General features: G+C 39.8%; 2 protein-coding genes across 3 annotated transcripts in view; one reads left to right on the top strand and one right to left on the bottom strand.

Moving 5' to 3' along the window:
- Positions 1-5,310, bottom strand: part of LOC108166001 (stonustoxin subunit alpha-like) — a 17,504-nt gene extending 12,194 nt beyond the window's left edge. The window contains exons 1-4 of one of the 2 annotated variants that reach the window (XM_017303469.1): positions 5,300-5,310; positions 4,385-4,390; positions 1,375-1,506; positions 1,102-1,221 (exon numbers count right to left, since the gene is read on the bottom strand). In XM_017303469.1, coding sequence (XP_017158958.1) covers positions 1,102-1,221; positions 1,375-1,463 — 209 coding nt within the window. In that variant the 5' untranslated portion in view covers positions 1,464-1,506; positions 4,385-4,390; positions 5,300-5,310. Of the gene's footprint in view, positions 1-1,101; positions 1,222-1,374; positions 1,507-4,384; positions 4,454-5,299 lie in introns of those variants that run through there. The other variant, XM_017303468.1, reaches the window with a different exon arrangement.
- A 3,843-nt stretch (positions 5,311-9,153) lies between these two features.
- LOC103460767 (nuclear factor 7, ovary-like) lies at positions 9,154-11,030 on the top strand. Its single transcript, XM_017303467.1, has 2 exons — positions 9,154-9,295; positions 9,373-11,030. Exon 2 carries the CDS (start codon positions 9,378-9,380, stop codon positions 10,764-10,766), a length of 1,389 nt encoding a protein of 462 aa, XP_017158956.1. The 5' UTR covers positions 9,154-9,295; positions 9,373-9,377; the 3' UTR covers positions 10,767-11,030.
- Positions 11,031-15,730: the final 4,700 nt, after the last annotated feature.

Below are 15,730 nucleotides of genomic sequence, written 5' to 3'. Positions count from 1 at the left end.
GACTGTGAACAGAACCATGGAAAAGTAGTTGTTGTTGTTCATGTACAGACCATAAATATGGAGTCCAGTTGTGTTTGATGCTGCTGGGCAGACGGACCACAGGGAACCTCTGAGCTCTGCTTGTCCACTCTGTGGAGGATCCAGGAACAATCAGGAAGTGAGGAAATATTCATCCAGCAATATTTATTAATAAAATAACTAAGAGTGTCACATTAAAAGCAGAAAAGAAAGCATCACAAGAACACAATGCAAAGAATTTAGAAAGATGAAGATGAACTATAAGGATGAGGACCAGTAACACCAGAATCACCAGAAGACATTTTAAATAGTTGGTTCTGAACTTGGACTTAAAACTGTCCACACTGTCAGCAGATCTGATGCTGATGGAGACACAGTCCCAGAGCTTGGGGACAGTGGAAGGGAAGGCTCTGTCCACACAGGTCTTCAGGACAGTGTGGGACATCCATCAGCTTCTGATGACTGGATCTGAGGTGATGCGGACATGGAGGAGCTCTGAGATATTTGGGTGTGTCCATGTGGGATCCTCTTCTTGATGTTATAGAGGATTTAAAATGGATCCTGTAGATCCAGGAAGCCAGTGAGCTCACATTATGTATGTCCACACAGAGACAATCAGAAGGTAAAGATCCATGAAGTGATATCTGGATGTGAGCAGTGAACCAGATGATCCAAGTAGCTGTAAAGATTTAATGTTCCTGCTGATCCCACTAAGAACCAGCAGAACCTCTRATGGTCCACATCAGCTCAGTCTGGTTGAGTTCCAGCAGATCTCATCAACCACATCATAAAGCATTCCTTCCTGCTGAACTGATCTCACAATGCACACAGGAACCAAGTCCTAATGGACCAGACTGGTTTACCAGGTATTTCCCAGTGGGTGGTGGAAATGTGTCCCACTGTTAGTCTGACATGGAGACAGGAAGCAGCAGAACATCATCATCATCACCCAGAGATGAAGATATGAAGGTGTTTTCACTTGAACAGAGCAGCTGGTTTAGATAATGGATCAAAACGCTGTAAATATAACTGGGAACATCTGAAACTTACTGGTTCAGTTTACAGCTGTTAGAAACAGCTGACCTCTCTGATGGTGGAGATCCAGGAGAGTTAAAATTATTGGGTTGATCCTTTGACCTGCCACTCTTATAGGACACACAGCTGGGTTCTTGTTCTGGTTCTGGTTTGAGTCTCTGATGGATCCTGACAGAAACATGATGATTAAAACTGAATCTGTTCAGTCTGGTTGAAGCAGCAAAGAGGAGCAGCAGCAGCTTCATCACCACATCTGTTTTGGCCTGATATAGTGAACGCTGTGTGAAAAGGGCTGTGGACASTTAGAGATGGTGACCTCACCTCTGACCTTTGCTCTGGCTCTCATCTTCCCCACACAGAGTGGTTTTAGAGGGAGGGACTCCCTCCTCTCTGTCCTCACACTGATCCATGCTGCTGAATTCACATCAGCTCACACAGACTTTCTAGCTTCACCTGTAGAGGAAACACACATCGTTCATCTGCACATCAACTCTGATCATCCTTTACATCATTAGTGCTGGAAAAAGATCAGCTGCTCCTCCTCTGATTGGCTCTTCTTCTCTACTTCATATAAGTGTCAGGTGAATGCAGTCAAACAGCAGAGAGGCAGAGGAAGCTGCCATCAGCTGCTGCACTTCTACTATCTGTACACTAGATGGAGACATGGAGCAGCATTTACATTCACTGGTTCACTGACTGGAAATTTTATCGGAGGAAGAGCTTAATAGAAAATAAGTTATTGTTTCTGATTTAATTATCACGATAAACAGATACAAATTAAACAAATGTAAAATTTAGAAACAGATTATGGAGGAATTTTTCTGCCATAATCCTAGAGCATACATTTTTAAGAAAGAGATGAACGACAGGATTTCATGTCTTTCTTCTCAAACTTGCAATACTTGTTCTCAGAACCTCTTATTGGCTCCCACTTAAGTCCCGTTTGCTCTGCTCAGCCAGACCAGGACCGACTTCAAAGCAGGGCTGAATGTTTTTGCATTAGCACTTCCATTCTGGTACCACCCCGCTCCCTGGAACACCAAGACCTGCGGTTCCGATCAGACTAGCTAGAACAGGCTTGTTTGGAGTTAGCTGGATGTTTTTCTAGAAAAATCTGTTGCTGAGCCTTAAGCTTAAGTTATGATATGTCCCAAATATTCAATTTCTACATATTTATAGGTTCTCATCCATCCAGGGCATGGAAAAATAAAAACAACAAAAAAGAGTTAAAGCAACTTAAGTCATAACTGAAATTACACATGACTTGTATTGAGAACCACTGCAATAAATCAATATTTATTATGATGAATTTTACTCATTAAAACATTGTATTTATTATCTTAAATTTTTGTAAAGGTGTAGCAAAGATGAGATCTTTGACTCTGAACCAAACTCATATCTAAACAGCATTTAAATCTTAATTTGACTTTTTTGGGTCTCAACAGTTTGAGAAAAACACATTTGATAAGCATTGCTACTTTACTAGCCCTTTTTGGTCCTGCAGCTTGATCACAAAAAATTTAAACCACATTTTATGTCATATTTAAATTTAACTTTGCTAACCTCTAAATTATTCTTAAGAAATGTTCCTGTTTCTGGTTCCCCCAATAGTGAGATGGGATCTACGCCCTGGAGGGGGAACGTCTGTCATTTTAACTTGTGGTGTCAAAAAATTGCTGTCATAATCTATTCTTACCTCTAAGTTTTATAATGATAATAATGACAGAATATTCAGGTGTATTTAATTTTTATTCGGTTAAAATATTTTTAAACAAACTGAACCAACGATCTACATTATGTCACCACATTAAACTAATAAATATGCAACTTTTTCCTGTCGAACGGACCGAGACCCTAAAGTGCAAAACGGGCTTTAGTCTCTGCTCAGACTCTTTACTCCCTTACACCTTTTGGCTCTGTGGCCAGCAACCTCTCAGCAAACAGTATGAAAGAGTTGTACTGCGTTTGTTTCCTTCTAGCGGGTTTGCTTTTGGTGCTGCTATCGATTAGAGCAACCTGCTCCACCCACTGGCTGTAGGGAGAAACAACGACGTCAGCTTTCTGCTCTGTAGTTCACTAAACATCCGCCAGCTGTGCTACTGATCGCTAACAGCTACTGATCTTAGGCAGCATTTTGTTCACCCTACCAACTCCCTATCCAATGGGTGGCACGGGTTGCTACCATCAATAGTAGCTACGCAGGCACAACCGCTAGAAGGAAACAAACGCACCCAGTAAAAGACTTCCATTCTATTGGCTGAGAGGTTGCCAGGTGAAAGTGAATAAAGGCGTTTCCAACAGCGAACAGAGACTAAGTGTGAGCGTGAGGAGAAATTTTTAGAACAAGCTTTACATATTTTGAAAAGAAAGAAATGAAGTCCGGCTTTCAAAATAAAAATGTAAGCAAAAATCTTAAAATTTTTGAGATGAAAGGACATGACATCCTGTTTTCAGACTGAAAATGTGTGCTCTTGGATTATGGCAGAAAATTTCCCCCATAACAGAGGAAATGTTTGAGAACAAACAGAAACTAAAGGATGAAGGAATGAAGAGATTCCAGTTTAACTGGAAAGACAGAAGGAGCTGCAGAAACACAGATGGTGGTGATTTAGTTTCTACAAATAGAAATGTTTCAGGTTCACAACAAAGTTAACAGAAAACAAACTGCAAACATGATGTTAGAGTCTAATAATGTGTTAATTCAGATTTAGACATCAATAGTCCTTGTAACAGTTTTATACATTACATCTTCTGTACTACCCATTTGTAAATTATATCAGCTAAATTTGATTATATTTGAGTTCAATATGAGTTGTTATAAGACACATTTGTTCATACTTAAGTTCATTACAAACTATACGATACATACTGTCTGCAAAATGCAACTGATGGTTAACTCCACAGAAAGAAAAGTGAAAACTGAAGATAAATATAAGAAATATGCAAGAGAAACTATAAAAGAGAAAACAACCAATAAGGATTATTTAGCCCCTCCTGGATATCAGCTCACCAGGTCTGTTTAGTTTATGCTTATTTTCTGTGTTAACCGTTAGATATAAAGTACATGAATTTGTCCTGATGTAGAATTTTGTTGTCGTTCTCTAATGTGAGCAGTTCTCACGGGTTGTCAGCACCAGAATAAACCCTGTTTTATAATTCTACATTGTGCCAAAGTCCTTGAGGTTCTACAATCCTGTAGATTAACATTCAACCAGCAGAGATTAAAACTTTGAGCTGAAATCAGAAGTGAACATTTTCTCCAAAGATCAGAGAGAAACAAGCAGGAAAGTTCCTGAAGACAAAGTTCAAGTAGGAAACAAAGCAAACTTACAGTTTGCTGTAGAATCAGAAGAAGAAACTCTCCAGTCGCCTTCAGACCGAATGAGACTCCGGAGAGCTGCTTCTGGCAATAAACCAGCTTTACCTGCAATGGAGGAGGAGTTACTGGGAGGAGTTCAGACCTGATTCTGCTCTAACTGGTTCTAGCAGATTCATCTCAGCCGTTCTGAGATGAAAAACTCAGAAGCCCCTGACCCTTTATCCTTGATGCCCCTAGTGCCCTTTTTGAGTTTATTTTATTATCTGTATCTCAGGAGGCCTGCTGGTTCCTCTCTATTAACGTCTCTGGTAGAGCAGCTCTGTCAGTGAGAAAAAGACGTCGTATCGTCTCGCTTCGCATGCAGAGATCAGAGACGATCTGACTGACAGAGAGAAGGAAAGAAGCCAACAGGTCGTCTGATTCTGATCCACAGGTGGAGGCAGTGATTTATAGGAACAGGAACCCGATTCAGCAGGTGTGAAACTATGAGGGACTGAAGGGCCTCACCTTTCCAAAGAGCTGATCTGGACCCAGCAGAACCGGTTCAGCAGCATCTGCAGAGCCAACAAGCAGAGCTTCACATACAGTTTCCAGTCCACATGAAATGCTTTCCCAGTTTGTTCTGGTTGCTCTCTGAGAGGAAGATGAAGATGATGATGGTGGTGGTTTGTGGGATCCTCCTGCACAGTAAGATCACCTTCCTCTCTCTGCTCTCATCATCCTCACTCCAGTCTCTGCATGTCTTTCTGTCTGGAAGYTGCTCAGCTCAACCACAGCAGAGGTTCTGGAGGTCCAGCAGGTTCTACAGGGTCGGTCTCAGACCAGTTGCTGTGTGGTTCTGCTGCTGTTTGGTTGATAAACTGAAGTTCTGACTTAGTTCTGTCTGGGACCAAAGTAAATGGAGGTTCTGTTGTGTTCTGGTCTCACTTCAAATTGTCCTACTGGGAGAGTTTTGGTCCAGTCTGGTAACAACTTTTAACAGGTTTATTCAGGTTGTTGTTGCTTGTTATTCTGTTCAGGTTCTGGTTCTGGTCGGTTTCTGGCCTTCATATATTGAACCTGAATGACATCAGCTTTACTGATGGACATTCTGACTTTTCCAGAGAGCTTTCAGCTCCCAAACGGCTCTGAATTTCTCATCTGCAGCTCTAAATTTTAGCATAACTTGACAAATAGTAAAGTTTTACATGATAAATTACGTCGTAGTTAATGTTCTGGAAAAGATGAGCCTCATACTTCCTTCATTTAAGTATTTATTCTGCTGTGAAAGCAGAACAACCAGTGAGACDGACCCATACCAATAATTGATTATAAAATATCTATACATACTGAACAAAAATATAATGTCACGTTATAATAATGAAATTCTAATGTATATGCTACAATAAACTGCAAGAATGTTAAAGGTTTGCTTGTTAACTTCCTGACTACCATAAAAAACATACTGACCAATCACCATATTTTTAATTCCACAGTCTTTGTAAGGTAATTAGAATACTGAAAAAAAAATTGGAAAAAAAGTTTTTATTTTTCAAATATGATGTGTCCACTACAGAGGACAATTTTTCAACTTTTAAATACTACAATAAAATACAGTCAAAATAATTTATAGAATGTTTTAATATGTTGCTAAAAGAATAAATTAGAATATTCCAACAAAATTTTAAACCAAAATTTGCACAATAAAACGTTTTATGCATTTACTTTGTCTCTTCCCATAAAATGTATTACTAATGAACGTCATTTTTATGAATTAGAAAAAGGTCCCACCCCTTCACATGTGGTATCATTGAAAAGCCCTAAATATCCCCTGTAGATACCAAAAGGAATTAATTCAGTAGAATGCAGGGTGTGGGAGATATTCAAGTTTAGAAATGTCCTCTACAGAGGACAAAAATGAACTACTGGTAGTCAGGAGGATAATAACTTAGTTTAAGCCTTAAATGAGTCCAGGTTAATGAGAATGAGTAAAATCAATCAAATTAATGCTTTTACTCMACATTACAAACAATTTAAATAATAAAAAAGGAGTTCTCAGTTTTATAAGAGTGGCAGCTCTCCATCCCACCTAAAACATGATTGCTCAGCTAATGGGGAAAATGTCTAATATCTGGGGAAAAGGGACACTCAGAGTGTGTAGAATGCTCAAGTTTGTGCATGCTGTTGATAAAGATTAAGATTAAAGATCTCATTCAGAATAAACACAGANAAAAAAAATTGGAAAAAAAGTTTTTATTTTTCAAATATGATGTGTCCACTACAGAGGACAATTTTTCAACTTTTAAATACTACAATAAAATACAGTCAAAATAATTTATAGAATGTTTTAATATGTTGCTAAAAGAATAAATTAGAATATTCCAACAAAATTTTAAACCAAAATTTGCACAATAAAACGTTTTATGCATTTACTTTGTCTCTTCCCATAAAATGTATTACTAATGAACGTCATTTTTATGAATTAGAAAAAGGTCCCACCCCTTCACATGTGGTATCATTGAAAAGCCCTAAATATCCCCTGTAGATACCAAAAGGAATTAATTCAGTAGAATGCAGGGTGTGGGAGATATTCAAGTTTAGAAATGTCCTCTACAGAGGACAAAAATGAACTACTGGTAGTCAGGAGGATAATAACTTAGTTTAAGCCTTAAATGAGTCCAGGTTAATGAGAATGAGTAAAATCAATCAAATTAATGCTTTTACTCMACATTACAAACAATTTAAATAATAAAAAAGGAGTTCTCAGTTTTATAAGAGTGGCAGCTCTCCATCCCACCTAAAACATGATTGCTCAGCTAATGGGGAAAATGTCTAATATCTGGGGAAAAGGGACACTCAGAGTGTGTAGAATGCTCAAGTTTGTGCATGCTGTTGATAAAGATTAAGATTAAAGATCTCATTCAGAATAAACACAGAMAGCAACCCCCCTGTTCTGGACAAACCCACCAGACAGCTGCTGGGACCAGGTAGAAATACGCTGGGAACTGTGGAGTGGCGGAGATGTTATTGTACAAAGGAAAATCAGGAAAACGTGTACACAATGAAATACCTGCACACTAATTCTGGGTGGACTAGCTATTCAGAAGCTGAAGCTTGTACTTTCTTTAGATGACATAATGGCTAAAACTGGGAGAGGTGAGACAGCCATAAGCCGTCAGACAGAAACTAGGTTCTCAACTATCGTTATTAAAMACATCCAGAAGCATTCCACTTCCATTGCCAGACAAGTCCAGCAAGAACTGYCCTACATGCAAAGTTTTGGGGTGATCAGTAGWATTGAGGAGYCAACTGAGCGGTGTTCAGGAAKGATGGTTTTGTTCAGAAAGATATGCAAARARATTGGCAACTTTCATCAGTTAATCGCTAAAGACCTCCAAACTTCATGAAATCTTCAGATTAGATCAAGAACAGTATGCAAAGATTCATGAAATGGGTTTCCATGGTGAAGCAGCTGCATCCAAGACATACATCACCATGTGAAATGCAAAGTGTCAGAGGCAGTTTTGTAAAGCATGGTGCCACAGGACTCTAGAGTAGTGGAGGCACATTTTCTGGAGGGATGAATCATTCATCTGGCAATCTGATGAGCAAAACTGGGTTTGGCGGTTGCCAGAAGAATACTTGTCTGACTACATTTTGCCAGGTGTAAGGTTTGGATTATGCAGGTTGGGGTTATGGTGTGGGGTTGTTTTTCAAGAGAAGGGTTTGGCCCCTTACATCCAGTGAAAGGAACTCTGGATGCTTCAGCATACCAAAACATTTTAGACAATTTCTGGCTGGCCCTTCCTCTTCCAATATGACTATGCACCAGAGCCCAATGCAAGGTCCACAGAGTTGTGGGTTTCAGAGTCTGATTTGGGTGAACTTGACTGGCCTGCACAGAGTCCTGGCGTTAACACAACAGAACACCTTTAGGATTAGAGTGGAAACTGAGAGCCAGGCCTTGGAAAGTTTCAGCCAATGTCATATTGAACCTTATGGATTAGGAATGTGATGTCAGTTAAGATCATATGTGAGTCAAAGCAAGTGAGTGAATACTTTTGGCAATATGGTGCACGACTGGAATGTATAAAAACCTAAAACAATCAGATTCAACGTGTTAATGATGTGTTTATACTTGTAACCAACCAWGTATAAACAATAAAATATCACATCAGCAGGGCTTTCTTTGTGTCAAAAGGTACATTTATATCAGAACGGCAAAAATCACCTGTGGGTAAGGCAGTTCACAATAACCTAAACAAAGRTTATTGTGAACCACCTTTCTGTGCATGATTGCTTATTGTTTTGCTGATTATATGCTGGAATATTCTTATTTATTTATTGRCTTAATCATAACTATTGGCTTAGTTATGATCCAGAGAAACAATAAATGTTTTGCATTTTATTGAAAATTATTAATAAATGATTACAGATGAATTCTTAATGAATTTTTATTCTCACCATTTTTGTTGGTGGGCAGGTTRATTGGTTTTACGAATGACTGCATAGCTTGCTGGGTTGGCGAATTAGTTTTTATTGTTTTGGTTTACATTTACAGTATTTTCAGTCACATTAAAAAAATGTTAGTAAATTATTTCTTAATCTGAACACAATTTCTTACTAGAAGAAAAACTTTTCCTTCACATCAAGCTTAATCTTCTCCAGTACTGTAGTGTTTTTCTAAAACTGCAGATTTACAGAAAATCCGCCAGAGGGCACCACATCTTTGGATCCGGAATGGAATTGAAACGGGACCCTTGGAAAAAAAGGAAATAGGTAGGAGAGAAAAAAAAAACTATTCGAGGAAACACACCCAGGATCACCTTTGTCACAGACTCGTGGAAGACTGAAACCAAACAAGGGGAAGAGAGCGAAAACTGAGGAACCAGACACTGGAATACAGACTACTGCAGGAGGAAAAACAAGGAAATCAAAGTGAAAGTAAGAGAATCAAGTTTCTGCAGGAGGGAAAGTGACTTCCTGGTTTTAACATTCTGTCTGTTTTCAACCTCACTCAGACAATATGGCTTCCAGCTTAGAGGAGGATCTCTGCTGTCCGATCTGTCAGGACGTCTTTAAGGATCCGGTTCTTTTGTCATGTAGCCACAGCTTCTGTRAGGAATGTGTGAAGAACTGGTGGAGAGAGAAACCAGTAAGAGAGTGTCCTGTTTGTAAGAAGAGATCTAAGGATGATCCTCCCTGTAATCTGGCTCTGAAGAATCTGTGTGAGTCTTTGTTACAGCAGAGAAACCAAACAGCTTCAGAGGGTCTCTGCTCTCTGCACTCTGAGAAACTCAAACTCTTCTGTCTGGACCATCAGCAGCCAGTGTGTGTCGTCTGCAGAGATTCAGAAAAACACACCAACCACAGATTCAGACCCATCGATGAAGCTGYTCAGCAACACAAGARGAACCTTCAGGAAACTCTGGAGCCTCTAAAGGAGAAGCTGGAGCTCAGGAAGAAAGTTCAGGAGGAGTTTGATCAGACAGCAGAACACCTGGAGGTCCAGGCCCGACACACAGAGAGGCAGATTAGGGATCAGTTTAAGCAGCTTCATCAGTTTCTAGCAGAGGAAGAGGAGGTCAGGCTGGCTGCACTGAGGGAGGAAGMGGAGCAGAAGAGAGGGATGATGAAGGAGAAGATGGAGGCTCTGAGCAGAGAGATAGCAGCTCTTTCAGACACAGTCAGAGCCACAGAGGAGGAGCTGAGAGCTGCAGACGTCTCATTCCTGCACAACTACAAGGCTGCAGTGGAAAGAGTCCAGCGCTGCCCCCTGCTGGAGGATCCACAGCTGCCCTCAGGAGCTCTGATAGACCAGGCCAAACATCTGGGCAACCTGGCCTTCAACATCTGGAGCAACATGGAGACCATGGTGACCTACACTCCTCTGGTTCTGGACCCAAACACAGCTGGTCCATTAATTCACCTTTCTGAAGATCTGACCAGCATGAGGGCAGGAGAGGATCAGCAGCTTCCTGATAATCTAGAGAGATTTGATAATTATTACTGTGGTTCTGTCCTGAGTTCTGAGGGTTTTAATGCAGGAAACCACAGCTGGGATGTTGATGTTGGAGACAGTGAATACTGGTTACTTGGTGTGATAGAAGAATCTGTAGAGAGGAAGGGAGACATAGAGTCTGGATTGTGGTTTATAGTGTTCCATGAAGGTAAATACTCAGCAGATTCTCCATCAGCTCTTCCCACTGGTCTCTCAGTCCAGAAGAATCTCCAGAGGATCAGAGTGAATCTGGACTGGGACAGAGGAAAACTGTCCTTCTCTGATCTRKATACTAACACACACATACACACCTTCACACACACCTTCACTCAGAAGATGTTTCCATAYTTTGACACTTTGTATAAAGTYAAGATCCAACCGATGAAGATCTCAGTGATCAAACAKCAGCTCTGATGATCTCAGCATGAAGAAYAAATTAATCCTTATTGATCAGATGATWGATTGGTTTTATGATTGATAGTTTGCTGAGTTGGTGAATTTCATATATTTTTTAACTCCGTTTTAAATCAGGAAACTGGAGATGATCTGATCATCTTTGTGTTTTCCACTGTAATGTTTTGAACATTGTAGTTATTATTTAAAACAACTTGAYGTAAACAAATGACTAGCAGCTGGTTGTAAGCAGAATGGGAAGCTTAATAAATGTATTAGTAGCTAGTAAGAGTGTGTTTTGTTTTTCTTCACCACCAAAATCTTGCAGCGACATTTGCTGTTTCTGTTTTATTTACGAAGGAYTACAAAATTAAAACAACTTTACTATCACAAAATACGTCCAACCGGCTGCACTGSACTGCTTGACTGGTAAACAAAATAAAGACACAAAAATCTCAGATGAGCAWAAACATACATTTATTATTTCATCTTCACCCTCTGGTCAGATGTCCAAAAAATAATCTACTTCATTTTGTTTGCTACATTATTATTTGTCCAAATGAGCTGCTTCTAATCCAAACCTGAAGTCATTTGATGTTTTTCTTCTATTAGGAAGAATTTCATGCAAAYGAAAGTGTCAGMTGCTTCAAGGGAATTGTTAATTATATTTCACAAATATCTCTTGTTAATCTGAAACAGAAAAAATAAAACCAATAAAAGCAGATAAAGTTATCAGGTTTGTTGGTATTAATGGCTTTGTGCGTCTGCCATAGATGTAAATCCCTGTGCGGTCAGGACCACTACCAGTCTCATACCTTATTTGGAAATGGACCATTACACTCCGGAAGTACAGGGGGTGCTATTTCCAATATTATCAGCGGCCTCTAGCTTTTAATTTCTTTTGAAATCTGTGATATATCTTCATTTTGAAGAAGGATTATCACTTTCAGTATATTTTTTAACTTCTCTCTTTTATTTACTTCAGCTCAGCTCACAGTTTTTAGCAAATTCTGTAGTTTTCGGTGTACTTTTTTGGGAAGTAGTACTTTTTTGATGGATTTTTATTTTTAAATTATACATCAGATGTGGTTGACATTTTCTGGTTGTCTTCTAGAGGTGTCCCTCTGTCACTGAGAAGTGAGAGTTCTCACTGGAAACAGAGTTTTTAAGCAATAAACATGGCAATTTGCAGGGACAAAAGTAAAAACATGCTTTTTTAATAGGCTTTTATTTTGGAATTGAAAATCAGATCGGGTTGACATTTGCTGGTTTTGTTCCAAAGGTGTTCCTCTTCCACCMAGAAGTGAGAGAAATCGCTGGAAACAKWGTTTTTCAGCATTGYATAATGTCCCCAATTATTTCTGATACATAATTTCTTTTTGCAACTGCAAAAGAAATTTTTGCAGTTGCAAAAATTTGGCTCAAACATGGACCAGATGTGCGCTTTTATTGTGAAAAGCAGCATATAAATGGGTGTACCATAATGTCTTGAGCTGCCGTACACGTGAATATCTTGGAATATAATATTTCAATTATATTTAGCAATATAACTCTTACTTTAATAAGAAGAGTTTGAAAAGAGGGAGCGGCTGAGCGTTGGCATTAGCCAACAGCTCACTCAGTATGGGAGCCGAGAGTAGAGGGGCAAATAAAAAAATATGCCTTTATTTCTTACCATCTTTAAAACCTTAGAGCCTTTAAAACCGCAAAATACAATCTGAATATTTTTCTCGTAAACTCTGGTGCAGAGCCTTAAGTTTCAGTTATGATACTTCCCAGATATTCAATGCCTACATATTTATAGGTTCTCAGCCATAAAGGACATGGAAAAAACCCATCAAATATAAAAGTTTAAAGCAACTTAAGTTATCATTTAAGTCCAGTGTTCAACGGCCAGGTTGAAAACCACCTGCTCCTCCTGTATCCAAGGTTTGACTATCCGGCTGACCCTCCTCTCCTTTGAATAGGCCTTACCTGGGCAGGTTATGAGTGGGACCCCACTGTAATTGGAGCACACCTTCCAGCTCCCCTTTTTAAACAGGGGGAACATCACCTCAGTCTGCCAATCCAGGGGAACTTCTACCGATGTCTATGCGATATTCCAGAGTCGTGTCAGTCAACACAACCGTACAACATCCAGAATCTAAAGGAACTCCAGGCAGATCTCATGCACCCCCGGGCCCTGCCACAGAGGAGCTTTTTAATCACCTCGGCGACCTCATCCTCAGAGATTGGAGAGCCTGACCCAGAGTCCCCAGGCTCAGCTTCCTCAATGGAAGGCATGTTGGTGGGATTGAGGAGGTCTTCAAAGTATTCTGGCCACCGGCCTACAACTTCCTAAGTCAAGGTCAGCAGCACACCACCCCCACCCACTATAAACAGTGTTGATGCAGTACTGCTTCCCCCTCCTGGGATGTCGGATTGTGGACCAGAATCGCCTCAAAGCCGAACGAAAGTCTTTCTTCATGGCCTCTCCAAACTCCTCTCACACCTCAGTTCTTGCTTCAGTGACCACCCAAGCTGCATGCCGCTTCGCCTGCTGGTACCCATCAACTGCTTCTGGAGTCCCACAGGTCAAAAAGGTCCGATAGGATTCCTTCTGCTTGACAGCATCCCTCACCAAAAATGTCCATCAATGGGTTCTAGGGTTGCCGCTGCGACAGGCACAGACAATCTTGCGGCCAAAGCTCTGATAAGCCGCCTCGGCAATGGAGGCACGGAACATGACCCACTCAGACTCAATGTCCCCCACCTCCCTTGGGACGCGTTCAAAGTTTGGCCGGAGATGGGAGTTAAAGATCCGTCTCACATGGGACTCCACCAGATGTTCCCAGCAGACCCTCACWACATGTTTGGGCCTGCCAGGTCTGACCGGCTTCCTCCCCCACMACCGGAGCCAACTCACCACCAGGTAGTGGTCATTGGACAGCTCCGCACCTCTCTTCACCCGAGTGTCCAAGACATACGGCTACAGATCCGATGAAACAATACCATACCATACCATACCATAACAATTTTATTTATAAAACACTTTAAAACAACCATAGCTGATACAAAGTGCTGTATATTAAAACACAACATAACAAAAAATAAAAATAAATAAAAACTCTTACAGTTTAAAAACAAACATACAATTTAAAACTAGATCCTGCTGGAGTTGAAAGACAAATAAAATAGATGGATTTTAAGACGAGCTTTAAAAGTTGACAGTGAAGGGCCTCTGTAAACCTGCAAAGGCATTCCATAACTTAGAAGCCATGACAGAGAAAGCCCTGCCCCCTCTGAGCTTCCTTCTGGATCTCGGTACCTCCAAGAGCAACTGATCTGTGGACCTGAGAGACCGATAGGGCATGTAGAGGAGAAGAAGCTCAGAGAGGAAAGCCGGGACAAGATTATGCAGTGATTTAAAAACAAACATAAGAATTTTAAAATGAATCCTAAAATATACAGGCAGCCAGTGAAGTGAGGCCAGGACAGGGNGTCCCCAATTATTTCTGATACATAATTTCTTTTTGCAACTGCAAAAGAAATTTTTGCAGTTGCAAAAATTTGGCTCAAACATGGACCAGATGTGCACTTTTATTGTGAAAAGCAGCATATAAATGGGTGTACCATAATGTCTTGAGCTGCCGTACATGTGAATATCTTGGAATATAATATTTCAATTATATTTAGCAATATAACTCTTACTTTAATAAGAAGAGTTTGAAAAGAGGGAGCGGCTGAGCGTTGGCATTAGCCAACAGCTCACTCAGTATGGGAGCCGAGAGTAGAGGGGCAAATAAAAAATATGCCTTTATTTCTTACCATCTTTAAAACCTTAGAGCCTTTAAAACCGCAAAATACAATCTGAATATTTTTCTCGTAAACTCTGGTGCTGAGCCTTATGTTTCAGTTATGATACTTCCCAGATATTCAATTCCTACATATTTATAGGTTCTCAGCCATAAAGGACATGGAAAAAACCCATCAAATATAAAAGTTTAGAGCAACTTAAGTTATCATTTAAATAACACATGATTTCTGTTCAGATCCACTGTAATAAATCAATATTTATGAGGAATTTTATTAAGTGGAGTTACTTATTAAAACTTGTTTTTGTTTAGTGCGTTAAGTTTTTGTAAAGGTGAAGCAGAGATTAGATATGGGACTGAACCAAACTCATATCTGAAACTGAAGATATGATCTGAAAAGGGGAAGAAAGCTTTCAGTGTGATGGCTCCCATAGCCTAGAATCAGATCCAGTCTGAACTCACGATGACAGAATTGATGTCACTGGACTTATTTCCAGCATTTCTTAAAAAAAGGTAACAAGATTCAACTGAACAGTGCCATTGCTTTAAAATTGTTTTCTATTGTTGTGTTTTATTTTGTAACCAGGTTGCTGTGTGCTGCAGGCCTTTGTCCAGGTCCCTCTTGAAAATGGGATCAGGATCTCAACGGGGTTTACCTGGTTAAATAAATACATAAATAAAAAATCTAAGCAACATTTGAATCTTATTTTGACTCCTATGGGACTAAGCAGGTTCTTTATTGAGAAAAACACATTTGCTATTCATTGCCACTTACTAGTCATTTTAATGGTGCATCTTGAAAACACACACAAAAAAACTAAACCACATTTTATGTTACATTTTACTGTAACTTTGCAGACCCCCAAAATTGCTCTTAAAATTTGCCCTGTTTATGATCCCTCCCAATAATAAAATGGGATTTACGCATTTGGTTCGTACTGTAAAAATAAATTATATTTGTAATATTTACAAATGTGGTTTGTAAACTTTTCTTGTGGTTGGGCTGGAAAGATGTGATCCTATGAGTGGGAGCTGCGCCAGTTGGTGTTTGTGGCTGACCATTCGGTCACAGCACTAACCATGTTTTAGTCTTCACCTGTTGGACCTCTTGCACAAAGTCATGATCAAATTGTGGAGTTTTTCCAATTTTTAGTGGAACTAGGTGGGTTCACAGTATAAATTTATGAAAAA

The sequence above is a fragment of the Poecilia reticulata genome, unplaced genomic scaffold, assembly GCF_000633615.1.
Source record: "Poecilia reticulata strain Guanapo unplaced genomic scaffold, Guppy_female_1.0+MT scaffold_288, whole genome shotgun sequence".
NCBI classification, from domain to species: domain Eukaryota; kingdom Metazoa; phylum Chordata; class Actinopteri; order Cyprinodontiformes; family Poeciliidae; genus Poecilia; species Poecilia reticulata.
The sequence above is the reverse complement of the archived record's forward strand: the minus strand, read 5'-3'. Positions and strand labels throughout refer to the sequence as shown.